General features: G+C 36.9%; 2 protein-coding genes across 5 annotated transcripts; one reads left to right on the top strand and one right to left on the bottom strand.

Moving 5' to 3' along the window:
• The first annotated feature begins 73 nt into the window (after positions 1-73).
• On the top strand, positions 74-9,549 carry LOC100254715 (uncharacterized). The gene is made up of 8 exons (XM_010660018.3): positions 74-277; positions 769-966; positions 1,105-1,227; positions 2,932-2,969; positions 3,054-3,222; positions 4,300-8,328; positions 8,665-8,789; positions 9,128-9,549. The coding sequence occupies exons 1-8, from the start codon at positions 152-154 to the stop codon at positions 9,354-9,356; spliced, it is 5,037 nt and encodes a 1,678-aa protein (XP_010658320.1). The 5' UTR covers positions 74-151; the 3' UTR covers positions 9,357-9,549.
• A 452-nt stretch (positions 9,550-10,001) lies between these two features.
• LOC100241098 (uncharacterized) lies at positions 10,002-20,623 on the bottom strand. Of its 4 annotated transcripts, XM_010660020.3 has the most exons (9): positions 20,293-20,623; positions 18,665-20,172; positions 16,643-16,761; positions 14,098-14,140; positions 13,514-14,016; positions 13,118-13,424; positions 10,877-11,042; positions 10,546-10,648; positions 10,002-10,393 (listed from the first exon to the last, which is right to left on the bottom strand). In XM_010660020.3, the coding sequence occupies exons 2-9, from the start codon at positions 19,811-19,813 to the stop codon at positions 10,276-10,278; spliced, it is 2,508 nt and encodes an 835-aa protein (XP_010658322.1). In that variant the 5' UTR covers positions 19,814-20,172; positions 20,293-20,623; the 3' UTR covers positions 10,002-10,275. The 4 variants fall into 4 exon arrangements, with proteins under 4 accessions (XP_010658322.1, XP_010658321.1, XP_002263930.1 ...); XM_010660019.3 differs by having other exon boundaries at positions 13,514-14,140; XM_002263894.4 differs by having other exon boundaries at positions 13,514-14,140; positions 18,665-20,167.
• Positions 20,624-20,871: the final 248 nt, after the last annotated feature.

The raw sequence follows: 20,871 nt of genomic DNA, 5'->3' as shown, positions 1-20,871 counted from the left end.
AACAATAGGGGTAGGAGTAGAGAAAAAGACAAAAAATCAGGTAGCGAAATTTAGAAGAAAAATCCATGAAAGCAGGAATTGCGAGCTAAGTCTCCCATTCTGGAAGTCTGAGCAGTGTCATGTGTGTGGACAGTGGAAAATTATTGAATGAATGAAGGGTGAGAAAGAAAGAGAAAGTGAAGGAAAGAGAAGGAAAATGTTCAGGCTGCACAGGCACAAGCCTGACAAATCTGGCCACAGATTCCATTTCAACTTCTCCGGCTTTCAGGCTCTCCAGGTTTCACTCTTCTCTCTCTACATTCTCTGTTTGCTTCCCTGGAAATCTGAGTCGCACATCTCCTCTTTTCAGATTCTCTCACTTGTCGTTTTTTTCTTCTCCGACGTTTTCCGCGTAACCAAACGGACCTGTGGATTTTTATTTATTTTTTTCTTTTCTTCCGTTTTTTCTCTGTGTCAGCCGTTGAAGATGGAGTGATACCTTCAAATTTGCTATTTTATTGGAAAGTTGAATTGGATTTTTTTTTTTTTTTTTTTTTAGTTTTTCGATTATTACTTTCAGGAAAATTTGGATAAGGTTCTTAGGACGTCTTGTATCGTTGTGGAAATGGAATCGATATATTTCTTTTTGCTTTGATATGTTTTACCCATTCAATGAAATGTTTTCAGACACATAAATTAAACAATGCAGCTTTGGATATTTCAAGTTCTGAAACGGCATTCAAACAGTATTTATGTGTAGTTTTTCTTACCATGGTTTTGAATTTGCAGGTCCCTAAAGGATGGGACAAGCTTTGTGTTTCTATTATCTCTGTGGAAACAGGGAGAACAACCACCAAGACAGGGAAATCATCTGTACGGACTGGGAACTGTCGATGGACAGAAACTTTGTCCGATTCTATTTGGATTCCACAAGATGATGCTTCAAAAGAGGTGGAAGAGTGCCTCTTTAAGCTCGTTGTTGCCATGGTATGATGCCTATGTTTATTTCTGAATCTGTAGTTGATTTTTATTTGATTTTTAATCAATTGTGTATGAAACCCATCATTTGTTCTTTCTATTTTTTCTCCCTAATAAACTCAAGTTTAAATGTTACTATCATTATAGGGATCATCCAGGTCTGGGATTCTTGGAGAGGCTACAGTTAATCTGGCCGGTTACGTGAGTTCAAAAGCTTCTTTTCTTCTTTCGTTACCATTGGAGAAATGCCATCATGGAACAACTTTACAAGTGAGTGATCTAATGTTTTCAATGCTTGTTTTTAATAACCACATGTGCATCTATGATGCAGTGTTGTTGAAGTTTTTGTGATACCATAGTTCAAATTGTGAAACTATTTTTTCTGTTAAGAATGTAAATGCTTTTATGGGAAGGTGCGTTTCTTTAATTTTTAAAGGCTGTACTGAGAAGAGTCTCTTCTCAAATTTTGTCACCCTGATACCTTACTTCTTTCTATCCACTCCTTTTAATAGGGTCACAGAGCTTTTCTCTTACAACCATGAGTTTATTAGCCTGATCTAATGTTTTCTTCTCATTCACAGTCAAGCAAGCATCAGAGGAAGATAATTCTCACATTTGTTCCAGAAAATTCCTTCTTCATTGCCTTTTGGTTTATTCTTTTTATGGATAATTAAACCTATGATAATTTGATGATCTCAAAATTATGGATTTCCCATGTTGCTTATTGAAAACATATCTTGGGTCATCTTGACAAGGTTATTGATGAACTACCAAATTAACTATTTTAGGAAAATGATTTTCCACTGAATAATCTCAATGTCACCAATGAAGCATAGTATGCAAGGAATCTACTTTCTATTGTTTGGGTCGGCTCTGCATCATGAACTTCTCAGCGTGCACTATGCACTAGGTACCACGCCCTCTTCTGACACACCATTCCTGCTTCTCGTGTGCTATCCCACCTTCATGCACTACTCTCAATTCTCATCAATTCTCTCAAAATGTGGGGCTTGTATCATGTTTCTTGCACCAGACTGCTAACATCTTTAAGTGGATCCCAATCCAGATCACATGACCTTATCATGTTTTTCATGTTTCTTGCACTAGCTTTTGACATGATTCACATAGACCATTTGTGCTAGATTTCATTTCACAAGGCATGAATTTGACGATTCCCTGCTAAGCTTTAGTGTATCACCAGTTACTCCCTTTTTTGACACATTTGCCACTGCTCTTCAAACCATCATCATGCTTCTTAATTTGAAATTGAGCGGTTTGGCTCCATGTGAAAAGGTCTCTTGATGTCAAATTGATTATACTTTTCTTTCAAAGAACAGGGTTGTGCTTGGGATGTTTATATTCTTCATGATAATTGAGTTAAGTTGGCTTTCAAAGCTATTTTGATGTGTTTTATCAGCTTTAGTGGTTAATATAGAAGTTACAAGTGGAATTTGGGAAATTAGGTGCAAGGATATTTTTGACAATTCAAAGTGTATTGGGGTAGCTGGCATGTTGTTATTATGTCACTTAGCATTGTGGTTAAGGACTCTGGATGTGTGGAGTGGGCTGTGTTCTGGAACTCTGTCAGATTCCTACTATTGGAAATATATATATTGATGTTACAATATTATGTCAGCTTGACATGCATTGTGAGACTAAATTCCAACAAATTAAGCTTTCTAGAAATTTTACATGACAGTTCAGTTGTTCCAACATTTTAAAATTTTCAGGATAGACTAGTGGAAATTTATTACAGTTGGCTGAAGTTTATAAACTAAAACATCGAGAACAAATACACAAGGGGTCAGCCTTAAATTTGAGACTCTAGTGACCTGTCCATGTGCTCCTAGTCTGGAATATATACACTGTTTTTTCAGTTATCCCTACCACATTCTCAGTTTTGGAAACATGAAGTTCTTAAAACTGTTAACACATAACTGATGCAAACCTTTTGGTTATGCTTCTGGTGTGCAGGTTAAAATTCAGTGCCTAACACCAAGAACAACACTCAGGTTGGCAGCAAATGTGAAATGTTGTATTGTTTTAATATTCTGATTTTCCTTGCAGTTTTGAAATAGCTAATGCTACTTTCACAGGGACGAGCAATGGCAAAATACAAATTCACATGTGGAAGATTCATCTGCCGAGTATGATGATCTAGAGAACATATCAGATGTGTCTGACAGTACATTCACCAGGAGCATTGGATCTTCCTCTAGTAACCAATTTGACAGTACATATCATCCAGGAGAAACTGGTGGTAAAGTATGAGCACTTACCTTTCTTATAAAAAGTCTTATGCCTTTCTCTATAGGCTTCAACTTAGCTTTTCTCCATTAGCAGACTTATGCTTATTTATAATCCCATTTCTTGTTCTTTGTTCTTTCTAATAATGCAAATGAAAATATGAAAATAGGCAAATCAGCACATGCATACATACATACGTATATATAAGAAAGGGAGAGAGAGAGAGAGAGAGAGGGATTTGTCCTGATATACAGTTGGATTATGAACTTCAGCCATGTGATCAGTGAGTATAAATTACCAGATCTTGACATGTGAGCCACCAGCCATCCTCTAGCCTCCCAAATCTTTTTAACTCAAAGCTATGAGCCACAAGCATTTTAAATTTTTCATTTTTTAGTCTATGGCCTGATAGTTGCAGTGAAGTGCTTCAAATTGAAGTCTGGGCTTCTGACTTGGCTGGCTGTAAAAACCCAAGGTTATCATATTGTTAGTGCCTCATAGGAATTCTTTCTCTGATTGTGCATAAACCAGGGCATTTATCCCACTGCAAAAGGACTTTTTCTCTGGTTCTTAAAGAAACAGGGAGCATATCCCACAACATTTATTGTATAAAGTCATGCTTTCGTTCATAAAATTCTGAGGTTTTAAATTATAGTTTCTTTATCTTGACCAAGCTTCATGACAAGAATATCAGTTTTGTTCTTGCTCTATAAGGTAACCTGTCCAAGGAAATTTGCAATAGAAGAAAAAATTATCTGGGACCAAAATATGGCCTTTTATTTCTTTGTTTCCTTAGTCAAGGATCTAATAACCTGTTATATATAGACAGGTGTCTTGACAGTCTGCTTGCATTAATAAGGAGTAGAGAATAGGGGCACAATTAACATGTTCTATGACTTGGGTCTTGCTGCCGTTTTTAGCTTTCTTATAGCACAGTGATGCAAACTAATAAGTGAACAAGGACCTATCAATCCAGCCTGATACTGTTTCTGCATGTACTTATTTGCACATGCATTAAATTTTTACTTTTTTTTTTTTCCTTATTGCATTTGCTTTGCAGTCATGTAGTTAAAAATCCTTCTCTCTGCACTACAGGACACAAGTCGCTCAGCATCAGGTTCACATCGCAGCTTTGACTCTATGGAGGGTTCCCTAGGGAGAGAAAACTTATCCCCTCAAAATCCCTTTACTGGGGTAATGAACGATTTGATTGGAAAACAAGATTCAACAAGCTCCAATAGCAGTTCACTTTTTGGCTCTTATCCTGCTAATGATATTTCTAGATCAAATCGCTCATCTTTTAATTCAAAGGTCTCAAGTTCAGGAAGCCATCTTCAAAATCAGAGAGATGATTTTGGACGAGTTTCACATGCTATTGCCACATCACCATTACGCAATGCTGGTTCTTGTAAAGACCTGGAAGCTGCAGAAGGTGCATTTGAGGAACTTCGAGCAGAAGCTAGGATGTGGGAGCAAAATGCTCGGAAACTAATGCATGACCTAGAGATATTGAGGAAGGAATTCTCCAACCAATCCAAAAACCAGGCAGATCTGGATATGGAGCTTGCTGCATCACATACAGAATGCAATAGACTGAGGCAGGAAATTGAACAACTGAATTTTTTGTTGGAAGAATTGACTGTAAGACAAAAGGATACTGAGAATTTGAAGCTTCAAGCCCAAAATATGAATAATATTCAGCAGGAACTGGAAGATGAGATAAAGTTTCAAAAGGAATCAAATGCTAATTTAACCATACAGCTAAAGAAGACCCAAGAATCAAACATTGAGCTTGTTTCAGTTCTTCAGGAAATGGAGGAGATGATAGAGAAACAGAAAATGGAGATAACTGACCTTTCAATGCTGAAATCAAAATTTGATGTAGACGAGTGTAGCCTTGGGCATGAAGACTGGGGGAAAGTAAGTTCAAGAGGGGATATTTTAGTCAAGAGAAAGGCCTCTTGTGATTCAGATCTGGCTGGTAGTGCTGTTGAGCACCCAATATCAGATTTGCATGCAGAGTTTGAACCAGAGGACACAAGTACCTTAGAACTCCAGCTAGAACAGTTACTTGAATCGCAAAAGAATTTGGAAAGTTCCATTCATTATCTGCAAAATACTCTGGAGGAAAAAAACCATGAGATAGAAATTGAACGAGATCTTAAAGCTCAAGCTCTGTTGGATTGTCAGGAAGAATGGAAGTGTAAATTAGCTGCAAAAGAGGTAGATATCATCAGTTTGGAAACAAAGCTATCAGAAGCTATCCATGCTCTAAATGTGAAGGAAACTGGGCCTCAAAATGGAGGAGATCACAATCTAATCAAAGAAATCGAAGCTCTAAAAGTCAAGGTACAGGAGCTCGAGAGAGATTGCGTTGAGCTTACAGACGAAAACCTATCGCTTCATTTCAAGATCAAAGAATCAAGCAAGGATCTTATGACATGTGCTGCCTCATTTAAGTCTTTATCCAGTGAGTTTGTGGGTAATGGTTCTCCCCATACCTCTGAATCTGAAGTGACTAAATTGAAATCCCAAATTGACCGGCTTGAAGAAGAGCTGAAGCAGAAGGAAATCCTTGTTGAAGAAGTCACTGCCAACAACTTCCAGTTGCAATGTACAGATCTTAATAATAAGTGTACAGACCTGGAACTGCAGCTGCAAATTTTCAAGGATAAAGCTTGCCACCTTGATAGTGAACTCTACAATTGTCATACCAAAGCAGAAGAGCAGGAAATTGAGATTGCTGCACTGCAACTACAGTTGAAGTTTTACCAAGAAGAAACTGAGACTAAAACCCATCTTGCAGATGTCTCCGTAAGCCTTGAAAATTCTGAATCACATGCTGCCATTGAAAGATCTAGAATCCTTTCTGAATTATGTGAACAGATTCAACTTTCTTTAGCCAACATCAAGAAGCAACAGTATACTCTTTATTCACCTGAAAATATTGAATGTAAATATGGTGTCTATAGTCCAAAGTTTTTGAAAAATACAGAGCTGATCACTCAGAAAGCACAGGTTGAGTCTATTTTGAACAATTTAATCCAGCTGAACAAATTGTTTGAAGCAAAAACTACTGAGTCTGAAGATGAACTCCATAGTAGAGAAGGGATCAGAGCAAGAAACACAAATGATAATGTAGTCCAAGATGAACTGGTGTGTAATGATTTGAAGGAAAATGATCCTCCTTTCTCTTGTCAAGGTTCGAGCAGTTTAAATATAGAACTGGAATCTGAATTTACAGATCTGAGCAAGGAATTGTTGGTGAAGATTTGTGAGATAGACAAGCTTAAGGCCAATCATTTGCTGAAGGAAGAAGAGATTGTGGCTGTAAGGCATTGCCAGAGGGACTTGGAAACTCAAATTTCTAATCTTCAAGCTGAAAAACGTCAGTTGGAGGAAAATATGGAAATTATGCAAAGAGAAAGTAGTGTCACCTCTAAATGCCTGGATGATTTGAGGAATGATATGGTGTTGCTTAATACTAGTATGGAATCCCTGGTTTCATCAAACAAGATCCTTGAAAGGAAATCACTAGAGCTAGAAAGCAGCAAAGACGAGCTAGAGCTCCACTTGTCTGAATTAGAAGAAGAAAATGTACAGTTATCAGAACGGATATCTGGCTTGGAAGCTCAATTGAGATATTTCACTGATGAGAGGGAGTCAGGTCGTTTGGTATTACAAAATTCAGAATCTCATGCCAAGAATCTTCAGGATGAGATTAGAAGATTGGAAACTGAAATGCAAGCACAAAAAGTTGACATGAAACAAAAGTTGCAGGACATGCAAAAGAGGTGGTTGGAATCTCAAGAAGAGTGCGAGTATCTGAAGCAAGCAAATCCCAAGTTACAGGCTACAGCTGAAAGTCTCATTGAAGAATGTAGTTCACTTCAGAAGTCTAATGGAGAGCTCAGGAAGCAAAAGTTGGAAATGTATGAGCGGTGTACTGTCCTGGAAGCCAAATTGAGGGAATCACAAGAATACTTCTTGTACTGCTCAAGAAAAATTGAAGATTTAGAAGAAACTTTATCTTCAACACTGGAAGAAATTTCAGTGAAAGAGAAAACTCTAAATACAGAACTAGAGACACTTGTTCAAGAAAACAGAAATCATAAAGAAAAACTTGCTGTGGAAGAGAATCTTCTAAATCAGATGTACTTGGAGAAGACTGTTGAAGTTGAGGATCTTAAAAGAGAGATAGCACACCTCAGTGAACAGATATCTGCAACCCAAGATGAGAGGGAACAAACAGCTTCAGAAGCAGTACTTGAAGTGTCTTGTTTACGGGCAGATAAGGCTAAGCTGGAAGCTGCTCTTCAAGAAGTCAAAGAAAAATTTACTAATTCTGAGAACAAGCTGAATACTGTCCGGGTAGAATCTGAAACAAAGCTCATGGGGCTTGTGAGTGAGCTTGCTGCTACGAGGCAGAACCAGGAAGTTTTGGCAGCTGACCATGCAAAGCTACTGGGGTTATTGGCAGAAGTGAAATCTAATGAAGAGAAACTTAAAGGCACCATTAACAGGGTTGGCTTGAAGCTTAAAACTTCTGAATATGAAATGCAGCAACAAACAGAAGAAATTTCCAGCCTCAAGATGCAATTGCAGAAAACAGCACTGCTTCAAGACGAGGTTCTGGCTCTTAAGAGATCACTCAATGAGGCCAAATTTGAAAATGAAAGACTGGAGGCATCACTTCAGCTACAATCTGCAGATTATGAAGATTTGAAGGCTGAGAAAATCTCATTTATTCAGAAAATCTCTAGTATGCAAGCAGCTGTATCTGAATTAGAGGACTGCAAGAGTAGTAAAGTTGCCCTCGAGGAAAAGATTTTGCGGCTGGAGGGAGATTTAACTGCAAGAGAAGCATTATGTGCACGAGACGCGGAGATGAAAAATGAGCTTGGCCGGATTAAGAGAACTAATAGCCAATTTCGGTGGAAGATAAAATACCTTGAGGAGGAGAAAGAGGAGTGCCTAAACAGAACACAAGCCCTTGAAGAGGAACTGAAAAAGAAAAAAGAAGTAAATCAGGATCAAAGTGAGTCCAGCGCTAGAAATTTTCCTGTTTCTCCTGAATCCAATTCCATGGGTACTCCTACCAATGACAAGTTGAACCCCTTGGAGGTTTGTATTCAGCCATTTTTGTTATTCACATCAAATATAATTAGAATCATCTAGGATAAAAATTTAGTCTTGGATCTTTCTCTTCTAAATTGACAGACAAAGGAACACGATATCATCCAGGTTAGTGAAAATCAATGGCAACCATCTCCAAATAAGAATCTATCAAGACAACTTTCAAATAGTCAAGACAATTTAGGCATAGATCAAAGATGATTTAGCTCCCTGTCCTGCTTTAGGTGGAAAAGTAATTCCTTAGGATGGATCTGATAATGAAATTCCTTTTGATGAGGTTGATTACTTTTGACCTCTCTGTGTTTCCTTCTCTTCTCCTTTCAGGTTGATAATTATTGTAGCGGAAGTTCTCATGTTATAGAAGATCCCATGCCAAAGATACAGCTTCTAGAGAATCGACTGTCTGAGGCTCTGGAGACAAATGAAATGTATAGAGTCCAGCTTAAGAGGTGAGTGTTAATGGAACATCTTCTAATTCTGAGCACACTATCAATGACCATCTCCTTAACCCTCATGTCAATTAGCCATGACTGTCATCCAAATCAATACACATTTATCAATCTGGACATACATGTTTTTTGCTAATTTAACAAATACGGACAGATCAGAATCAAACGAAGGTGAGTTTGGAACATCCCATGATTAAATTTTTTTCAGTTGGCCCAACACTGTATTTTGTCTCGCCTGAACAACTATTCCTGCAACTTGCTTCACATTAATGCTCAGATGGAGTTGTTGAAGTGTGAGATGGATTTCTTACTGCTGTTTATGCTGTTTATTTTTTCAGTTTGTCGTCGGGGGAACAAAGCAATCATTCATATGCGGACAAGAAAGTGAGAGATGAAGGAGGAGTAAAGAAAGAAGGATACAAGGACAAGGTATCATCCCTGGAAGCAGAGTTGAGAGAGATTCAAGAGCGGTACTCCCATATGAGCCTGAAATATGCTGAGGTAGAAGCAGAGCGGGAGGAACTGGTGATGAAGCTCAAGACTGTCAACAGTAGGAGTTGGTTTTAATGAATCCAGAGGGGCCGTGAGTTTTCCTTTTTCCTGGTTTCCCCCACCCACATTCTTTCCTACTAATTTTGATTTTCTTAAATCAATTGCTCAAATTCATGTTGAATTAATTAAAATAATGTATATTATTATCCTGAGGGAATAAAAGCCACTGAGGCTCCTCGTGACAATAAAATTTCAGTTCTTCCGAGAATGTGACAGCTGTATATAATATAACTGCCCCTGAAAATTAAAATAATAATAACTTTATGAATATTGAATGCTTCTAAAAATATATCTGAAGTGTGAATGAGCCCTTGAAGTCTGAGCAGTTGAGAATAAAGGCAGACATCTAATGGAAAATCTGTGGCTTCGCCACTGCCACTGGTCTCCAATAATGCCACCGTTTTGCACAGTAGAAAATTGGTGAGAGTTTTATACTTGCTGCCCAACTCTGCAAGGATATACGCAGTCATTTCAAACATACTCTACCCATCTTCAGACATCACCAGAAGAACAGAAGACTTAGAACAATGTCATCATATGAAAAACATCATGAGGACGAAAGTGGGGGGTGTTAGATAGCTTCTATAAGCAACCTCATGGATTCCCCTTTTTTGCTATAGAGGGAGAAATTAGTCTTGAGATTACAATGGGAGAAAGAAGTAAAAAGAATCATATAATCAACATTTTTATTTACGCGTGAATGACGAATGAAAGATGTCATACGTTATTCCCAATTATACACTGCATAATGTTACACATATAAGCAGAAAAACATTGGCAACTAATAAGCACTCTACAGATAAGAACCTGAGGGGCTTCCTGTACGTGTGTAAAGGAACTGACATTGGCTTCCCCCTAAATCTTATCATTCGCTCTATGGCGTTCCCTTTTTTTTTTTTTTTCTTTTTTTTTGGGTTACCTTTTTCTCCTCTTTTTACAGTATAGAGTAAGCTCGGATGACCTCAACAATCGGGGCTCGGCACAATGGGCACTTTCCTCCACCACGAACCAACTCATTTGCACATTTTGAACAAGTGCACATGTGCCCACATCTGCACATTTTTTTTCAACGGAAGACAGTAAAGATAAGGGGAAGAAACAGCAACACGAAATTAAAAGGTAGTCCCAAGATAGATCCCGGAGGTTCTGATAAAAAAAAAAGATAGATCCCAGAGGGAAAAAGCACAAATAAGCAGGCATATACCTGTACAATAGAGAGTCGATGTGGCTATCACAACAAACACAACAAGTTCCTTTCCTCACATGACCCCATTTAGATCCATCCTCCGATGTCTCTACACTCATCCCTGTGACAATTTTTCGTGGTTGCATGATATTTTATTCATCAGAACAAATCAATGGGATTAACACAAAGAAAAGGAATTTTTGAACAACTTGGGTTAAAAACAAAATTGAACATAGGAATTTCCCAAGAGAAGGAGGTGCACTTTTAGTTCCCACTCATTTAAGTGTTGTCACTTTTTTCCACGCAACAGCAAAGTACAAGAATAATTATTTTGAGATTGTAAACAAACCTGGTTCACCAGCTGATCGGTTCAGAGCAGCAGATACTTCCTGTCTGACTGAGCGCTGCAACTCCAGCTGCATATCCATGCAAGCCTCCAACATCCTTTGCATGTGATTCATGCCTTGCTGAAGCTTTGCCATATCTGCTCTCAGATCATTAATCATTTCCCATTCCTGCTCCATGTCAGCATGCACACTAAGTTCAAACTGGGAAATATTGAAATAGGTCTAGCACAAACACAATATCTTTAATAGGTTTGGGATTGACATGTATGTGCAGAAAATAGAAATAAACAACAAAGTTACTTGCTTAACCATCCAAGAGGAATTTGGGGGGAAAACATCAAGGCATTCTAATATGAGCAATTCACCATCCAGATTCCCATCCAGTTTGTCATTAGTTAAACATGGGGATCAGCAAGCTAAACATTCCACTCAATGACAGCAATATGGGAGTGAAAACTGACAACCAAAATTTGATCAGAACACCAGATTGGATTGCTCAGAAATGAAGCCTCAGCAGTCATACGTCAATATGATACTTGTTTTAATTTATTAACAGTGTCTTCAGACATTCCATGGAAATACCTGCCCTAGATATTGCTTTCCATACAAATCCACCAGGGATGTGGTTATCACAGAAAAATGTACTTATATTTGTCTCCCAAATTACAAAAACAAATCATTAAACATGCAAAGATAAATTATTAAGAGATACTATCTCCTGTAGAAATTAAAATTAAATGAGTGGAGATGCTTCTTCATGGCAAATAAGTTTCTACTAGGACTGTATTAAAGATGATAGTCTTTATGCTTTTACATTAACTTCACCATCCCTTTTATAAAAAAAAATTAAATTAAATGACTGGAGATGCATCTTCGTGGCAAATAAGTTTCTACTAGGAATGTAATAAAGATGGTAGTCTTTATGCTTTCACATAATTTAATTGTAGATACTTTTAGTCTTTCAAGTTAGTATGTTGTTATTAAGAATCTAATAAAAGTGGAATATTTACATTTATGCATTAGTTAGTGAAGCAGATTATTTTGTTTTTATTAATGGTAAGTAAACTTTTATTAATATGATGACAAAGATGATATTGTGTATGCATTAGTAATTGTTGATATTATATATCTTATTTTATAAGTTTATATAAAAATTTGAAGGTACAAGTATTATAATATTAGATGGCTTTCTAAATCAAAAATTATTTTGCATAAACAGTGGTTTTATTAGAAGTTCTTAATTATAATGTTATATACTACATTTTATAAGTTTTTTATGTATGTAGTATGCATGGAATTGATAGGTCGTTATTAGAAATTTAGCATAAATTTGATCTCCATTCTTATTCAAACCAAACATTGAATGAAAATGGAAAATTATTTTTTTTATATAGGTGAGAATGGAAAATTATTTTACAACATTGAATCTTCTTATTACCAATCACTAGAATTAGAAAAAATAATTCCTAGTTTTTCCATTTCAAGAATGGATAACTCATTCCACTACTTCATTCCATGAACCAAATGAGCCTCAAGTGAAAAGCGTTCTTAGTAACCATAACCATAATTTTTGTTCAAGAAAATGCTATGAGAAAGGGTTAAATAAACCAGGTACTTTGTAATTGAAACAATCAAACCCATGTTAAGCAACTAGACAAAAAGCTTTTAAGAGATTTTGTGAGCTTTATTCTAATCTCATTTTGAAGAATAGTGGTGCTTTGTAGTGGACTGAACATGTGCAGAAAATCTCATCAATGGGCTACTTGGGAGCCCCCAAGAACTGCTGGTTGGAAACAGGATTGTGATGAATCTAGGATTAACCAAAGCAATTCTGAAGAAGCAGTGATGTCATTACACGTACCTATAAGCAGGTCTTATTAGCAGGTTAAAGGAATTTAAGCAACACTTCCATCATTGTAGAAGAATGTATTGCCTGGAGAGGACTGAATAAAGCAGCTAGTAAAGAACCTAGGACTTGGAAGTTGATGGAGACTTGAACATTGTAATGGGCAAATTTACCATTTGTGGAAGCCTCATGGTATATTAGACACTTAAGAGATTTGAAACAATTTGATGATACACAGCAAAGTTAACAGGGGCATAAAAAATCCTACTCATCCTACTATTGTGTTTCTCCTAATAGGCTCAGAAAATAGTTGATGTGAATACAACTGGGGAGATGTCAGTAACTTATATGTAATTATATTTCTACTAAAAAAGGAGATAGATGAGAGATGGCTCACAATTTCTGAACGATGCATGCTGTGACGAGGCCAATTTGTGTGATGTAAATCCTGGTGCCAAAGTGGCTGTGGTGGGGGTACTGGTGGAGATGGTAGCACCAATGAAGGTCTAGCAATGGAATCACGTTGATCCTCGTTCTGCTCATCCCTTTGCTGCTCCTCATCCTGCTCTGGTGACGCAGGAGTGGGCAAGTTTCTATGCAGATCCCAATCAATGGGCGCACGACCTTGCCTTTCCACATATGACTGTATTAATTGGTCTAAACTCTCACGAAAACCACTACGTAGAAGATTTGAGACACTTCTCCTGCCAAAAAAAAACCCACTATTGAGTAAATTACCAGAGCAAAAGGCAACTAAAAGATGTGAAGGGGCCTTCTAACAGTAATCAAGTACCTGCTGAGAAGTTCTCTGAGTTCCATACTGTATACATTATCATCATCTGGTGGGTGGAATCGATTTATTCTTCTAACTGGAACGGTACGTCGAGTTCTTGGAGGATCAGAAGGCCCTTCTGACCAACTTTCCACAGCTTCACGAGAGACATTCTCAGACCAACCCCCATGGGTTTCTTGTGGAACAACTTCACCTCCATGTGCATTTCCTGGGCTTCCCTGGGGCCAATCATTAACTGAATTTTCCTGCCAAGTTCCGTCCATATCTTCTGCTGCGCCATCCCTCCAATCATTGAACTCATCATAGGTTGACTGTTGCCAGTTCTCCCTCTCATCTGCAGCAGCTTGTTCATGCCAATTCCCTCCTTGATTAGCAGTTTCTTGCCAATTCATGCTTTCAATAGGAGTGGTGCTTTCCATGTTTCCTGCAAGATCCTCCGGAAGTTGGATGTCATTTTCCTGACTCCTAGGTTGTGATTGCTCATTATTTTCATGTTGTAGCTCCTGTGAAGTGTTTGTTTGAGTCTGATTGTTTGTAGAATCATTGCTATTATTGTTAGTTTGAGTATCAGAATGGCTGCTTACTTGACCACGAACAATATTTTCCAATCTGGAGCGAAAGCCTTCCCTGATTGATATATAAGGGGAATGGCATCAGTCCATTCAACTAACCATCATTGTAACTCTCATACTTGAATAAGTAAAAAGCAAAAAAAACATAAACACAACTATCATGGATACACTTTGATAGTGGAGTTTCACAAACAAAAACACTAGAAACTTGGGCAGAGAAAGAATCGCCTCAAATTCCTTGCCTCTTCAGAATCACACAGGCAACAGAAAATAATCTAGGAGGGAGAAACTTAGCGTACAAACTAAAATGATACTAACCTAAATGCTTATGAGAAATAAGGGTGTCTGTGTGTCCATATGCTCAAGTATATGCATGAAAGGGAGAGAGAGCAGATAATTCAAAGTATTAGATGATATCAGTACAATTCAGTCTGGACGTATCCATTGAGAACATGGCCAGTCAAATACAATAATCCAGTATTGTTTAGTTTAGCGACAACTCAGTTTCAACTTGAATATGAATAGCTCGACTCGCCTAGTCATGAAACAATTCAGCATCGTAAAATGCAACTCAGATCCAATAAAAACAGGAGAAAAAAGAATCTCTACATTTTTCCAAGATTCCCTACAGCAATCAAGAAAAAATGCCCCCATGACTAGGAACAAGAAATTCAAAATAACTTGTTTGCTGACAGTTATTAACTTTTTATAATAACATTTCTTTTTATTGTTTTTATTTTTTGAAGACAAAAATAAGTTTTATTGAGTAAGCTACAATTCCAATATGTTCTGATATACCAATTATCATAAATCAATATTGGGTATAAGAATACATTTGGGAATGTTTAAAGAGTTTTAAGTTCTTAATACTATCATAAACTGATCCAAACATGTGCTTTTATAACTATTGCAACAATGTCAAATGTGATAGATATCTTTTTCTTTTATTAGTTTATTGAGTCCATTCACATCAACAATTTTTCTGAAAAGTTTCATTATTTACTAAAAAAAATTTAGCCGTTCAATTAGCACATTATATGTAACATTGTTTTAGTAATGGTATACAATAATATTAATAATTAAAAACTTTTTTATTTAATCATTATATATAATTTTTTTATTTTCAAATATAAAAGATGAAAAATAACAAATAGGAATAAGTATTTTGAAAATTTTAAAATAAATTTTCTAACTATTAAAAAATAAAATCATTTTAAAGCAATGAACACCTCTAAAAATATTTAGCTGTATTTTTCCCATCAAATTTACATAAATAAAAGTGAAGCAATTATAAAAAATAAAAATGTTTATTATTATTTTTATTTTTTATTTTTTATTTTTTTTGAATCAGCATATCTAAAAGTGAATATGTTTTTCATACCCATATTCATTTCCAATTTTCATATCAATATTCATATCCTATTTATTTCATACAACCTCAAATGTCCATCAAATACCCATTACCCATTAAACACAAATACACATTATCCATAACCCAAATTCTAATCAAATGTCCATTACTTATTTAAACCCAAATACCATTCCCATTCTCTGTAAAGATACCCATTCCATGTCCCAACAGGAGATGGATCAACCACTGATGTACCAATCCATCTTGCCATTTGATTTCTAAAGTCTGAACTACAGATGAATCAGCCATGGATGAAGATCCAAACACTAATGTCTGAACTAACAGAGATGAACCATGGATGAAGACACAAGACTCATCTCAGAGTGTCATGTGAATCCCAAGACTACCAATTCAATAAAATTGTTTCAAGAGTCAACCAAATATTGAACTCAGTTATCTGCCCAGTAACAGGCATGGCCAAGGCAGATACAACTCGACCAAGATTTTGAGCCTTGATTTGTGCTGCTCATCTCATTCTGAACATCTTAATTAGATCCTATATGTATATGTATATATGAAATAATTAGATTCCCTCAACCTTCTTGCTCTATCGTTGCAAGATTTCACATTGCACCTTTTTTAATGGAAAAGATACTGGAATGCAATCATGATGCTTTATAAAGAGAGTCAAGGGAAATGCATTTGGGTGAAGAAAGGGATGTGGAATGGTGGTTTCTAATTTGTCTCATAATCTAAACCATCATGTAAGTTTTCTGAGTGAACAACGGATGGAAATGTTTATGCTAAAAGACAAGATTTTCCTTAGCCTTCTGCTCTCGTATATTAGTTTGGATCATTTCTGAATAGAGTTGAATATTTCATACCTATATCTCATGCAGTCATGCAATAGACTGGAAGTAGCCCACATAGTTCACTGCAGGATAATATTATGTACTAAACAATTTATCTTACAAATTAGTCATTCCATCTTCAATGTAAATTCTTCATTATGTCTTATTTTTTCCCCCTAATTTAAGTACAAATTTCTTAAACATCTAAGTGCTCATTGAATTCTTTTGTCACTAGAACCATCCCAAAAGATACAAGCCACTACAATAAAGCGAGATATGGCACATTGCTAAATATAACCTAGAAAACATGAAGAAAAAATATTTTGAACCAAAAAATGAAAAGGAAATGTCTTACCTTAGACCAGAAACAGTATGCCGTTGCCTTAATTGAACTAACTCACTTGCCGCCATTGAAGGCGGTCTCTCCTCTTCAATAGGTCTTTCATTCCGCAAGAATCTACCTCTGAGAAATGACTGGAATTCTTACAGTGTCAAATTAATATGCCATGGCTATATATGCAAGGGGAAAAAATAATGGCTCAAAAGGGAAATTCTGTAAGGCTTGGGTAACAAATTAAAAAATAAATCATTCATTGTGTTGATTCCATGAAATGTGCAAAACATAACATAAAGATCAACTGAATGTAAAACAACACTTCGTAAGTACCAATGCCTTTTTTCAAAAATAACATTAGAAACAACATAACTGAACACTGCAAGGAATTGTAATCATTTCAGACACACCTTTAGAAGTGAAGATACGTGATTAGAAAGGAACTTTTTAGGAGAGCAAAAAACACATAACTATTGGTTTAGTGATGGCAACGGAATTCATCAATGTATATTACTTGAGGATGGAAAAAAATTTGATCAGGAGCCTATTTTTTACTTTTATTCAAGACATATCATGGTGAAGCCTTCAAATATTCCAAATTCTCAACCCATTTATACATCCATGTATACTTTTTCTTACCAACAAACTGAATGATTTTTTTGATAGACAACAAGAACATGCATTAATAAGCACCAAAAAGGAGGGAGAGTGCCCTATGTATACAGGTTGTATGCACAGAAACAAGCCAAACACACCTCAAACAAAAAAAGACCACACAAACAAAACAAAGCAAAGTTAACCACAAAAAAGAGTATCTAGGATTTGAGGGGAGGTAGTTCTTTTTGGCCTTTTTCTCTTTTTGAGGCTGTAGCCGTCTTGTTTACTCCCTGTATGCTTTGTGGCGTTTAGCCTTTTCTAATGCATATCTTGTTTGCTTATCAAAAAAAAAAAGAGTATCTAGGAAAATCAACACAGAGGGGAAATCTAGCTCTAAAGAATCCCTAGTCCACTCAAAAAGAGTCCAAAAGAAGAGATCCTTTAAACCCTGATCGGAGAGTTCTTCATCTTTGAAGGTTCTTCAATTATGCTCTTTCCAAATACACCAAAATAAGCAAATGGGAGCCAAGCGCCAAACTGCTCTATTCTTCTTTTGAAACCCCTTAACTTTCCATTGAAGGAGGAGTTTGGCAATTTTCTGCTATCCTATTCACTAAAAGGAAGGAAAATGCTATAAAATGAAATAAAAATCAGCCCAAGAAAAAGCACCAAAACAAATTGAGAATGGGACCATGCCAACCGAGTAAATTCATGTACAAGGTGAACTACAATGATATCAAATCTAGACCAGCCCAGATGACTAATGGTCAAATGTGTCTTGCTTTCATTGGAACTAATCAATGTTGCATTTTGGATTTAGATTTAAAGTCTATTTATAGATTTGGGTAAGGTTAAATATATTCAAGCTTTTAATTAAATGATAATTATTTTAAAAAAAATAAAAACTCCAGTCAGAAGACAGAACCAAAAGTCGTATTTAAAAAAATAAAAAGAAAAACCAGGGACTTAATAAACTCCATACTTCCAACTAACATACATGTTTTTCATTTTTTAATAGGAGGAGAATCCAATAGAAACATCAAGCAAAAGAAGGAATAGAAATAGCAGTCTAAACAACGGATACATATATTGTACTTCTTTCTGCACTCTACAAACTACTTTTTATTTCAATTAGAACAAACTTGCATCCAAAAGTAAATAGAACACTGGAGAAATTAATTTGTCAAGAAGAATACTTAACTAACACAGAATGTCCAAATATGCAGACAGGATAAACTAAGCACAAGACAATATTAACCTCTGGAGATCTCCAATTGTGATTTTAGTGATAGCAAACAAACCCAGGAATGTTGGATTTCTATTAGCTGAAATTCATAGCATTTGATGTTGATGGAGAACATATAGAGTACTTACACATGGGATGAAAATTAGAACATAAGCAAACAACTGCAAAACAAATAAATGACATGAAAGACTAGAACTGACCTGAATGCGGTTACGATGAGCAAAGTCAGAAACTGCCCGATGCTCCAGCAAACCCTGAAGTTCCCTCTGTCTTTCTGTCTCGATCCTCACAAGCAAATCAAGCAGTGCTTGTCTTCCGCGGAATCTAAGTACGTCCCTTCGAATATGCTCTGGTTGGCCTTCATCTTGATCAGCAACTAGCCCTTCACGAGCTCTGTCAACTTGAGCTCCAACTCCAGCAATTTGACCTTCCCTTCTTCCCCCACGAGACCCTCTCTGCTGACTTGCCATTTGCACCCATTCTCTAATATTTCTCACCCTTTCACGCTCTGTTTCACCAAGCCATTCTGCTCTAGGACTATTGTTCCTTCGTGTTACATTAGTGGAATGATCACTCATTCCACTATCCATCCATCCCCGAACAATTTGCCTCACCCTCTCCCTCTCAATTTCCCCAATATCAGGAGATTGCTCTCGGCTAGACCCGTTATTTTCCGCCCGATCATTCGGTTGCTCCACTTGATCATGTGACCAAGTCCCATAATCATTCTCACTCTCGCTTGCATCCTCCAAACTACCCTGATTCTCACTGCCCCGACTCTCTGACATAATTGATGCATTAGTATTAGATTCAACACTCCTTTGCTGCCTCAATCTTTCCCTCACTCTTTCCCTGGCATGATCCAATACATGTTCATCTTCCAACTCCCGCCACATTTGCAAAATTGAAGAAGCTTGACTACTGGGCCTGTCAACAGCCCCTTGTCTCGAAGTTGGAGACTGAGACCCCCTCAAAAATGAAAAATCTAGTGTGGAAACTGAATGCAGACCTGCTAGTGCCATCAACTCTGTCTCACGATTCCTTCTCTCAATGGTGGTTATCATTTCCTGTGCCTGTCGTGCAGCCCACCTGCTCAAAATCCGTGAGTGACGACGACGAGCTGCAGACGACTCCGCCAAATCATCCCCTTCAAGATCTGACCTCCTTCTCCTTCGTACAAGCTGATCACCCTCTTCATCCTCATCCTCTGGATTACGCATAGTGCTACACGAAGCAAATGACATACAATCATCCAAATGCCCACGCATCAACTCCTCCAATCCCCTTTCAAAATCACTCCGGGCATCTGTGCTTTCAGGCTTCTGTTGCAGTGGTTGAAAATCCGTCATTTCCACCCAATCCCTACCCCACTCCCCACCAACACCGCCACAGTCAAACACCACCCCACCCCCCTCAATCCACAAAATACACACAATCCTCCATCCGCACGCCTAAAACAAACAAAGATCTTGTAACTGAAATGTTATGCAACCTCCTCAGGAAGACAACCACACCCTAGATTCCCCTTCGGTGGCCGAAATAAACATGGGAAAAGAAAGAAAAACCTAGAGCTCAAGTGGCTCTCCTAAAAAAAATCCCAATTTTCCCTTCAATTCTCCTCTTTCCCCCACAATTTCCCCGCAACCAAAACGTAGAAGAAACCTCACCCCAAAAACTCATCCAAAATCATTCGAAAACAGTGCCTAATCTGACGGAGATCAAATCAAACCAAAAAAAAATATAAAAATCAAACCAAAGCTTCAAAAATTAAGATGAAAATCGAGATTAAGATAATTAAGGAATGAGGCCATTGAATTAACAAACGTACCTGAGAAGCTGCCTGGTGTTGTTGCTAGGTCCCAGGAGTGAGAAGCCAGAAACCCAAACCCAAACCCAAACCCTAACCTTTTTCAACAGAGAGAAAATGATGGAAACTATGAAAGAGAAAATTGGTTGAAGAATGAAAGAAGAGATCGAAAGAAGCTGTGATGTTCAGATTTATTTACATATTTATATCTTATCTTAAAAAATATAATAAATATTAAATACAGAGAAATCTAGAGAGAGAAAATATGAGAAAGAGAGTTGTTGGAAGGAGAGAGAATGAGAGCGAGAGTGTGAGAGAGAAAGAGATTTTTTTTTTAATACCATTATTTTTTTTTTTAATCCCTTTAATTTTTCTTCCAATTTTTTAAATACAAATAAAGAGCCGCGGATCTTCAGGGCGCCGATCTGCAAATCACTGACACGTAATTGTCTTTTTCTCTTTGCATTCGATACATATTTCCACTAATTAAGTTTCTGCCCCCATCTTTTACAAATTTACAAGTTGGTGGCCCAAAAGTTTTATCTATTTGCCCGTGTTTCCACTTCCCAGCTTCAACTTTTATTTATTAACATTAATAAC

Source organism: Vitis vinifera, chromosome 13, assembly GCF_030704535.1.
Source record: "Vitis vinifera cultivar Pinot Noir 40024 chromosome 13, ASM3070453v1".
Taxonomy (NCBI): Eukaryota; Viridiplantae; Streptophyta; class Magnoliopsida; order Vitales; family Vitaceae; genus Vitis; species Vitis vinifera.
The sequence above is the reverse complement of the archived record's forward strand: the minus strand, read 5'-3'. Positions and strand labels throughout refer to the sequence as shown.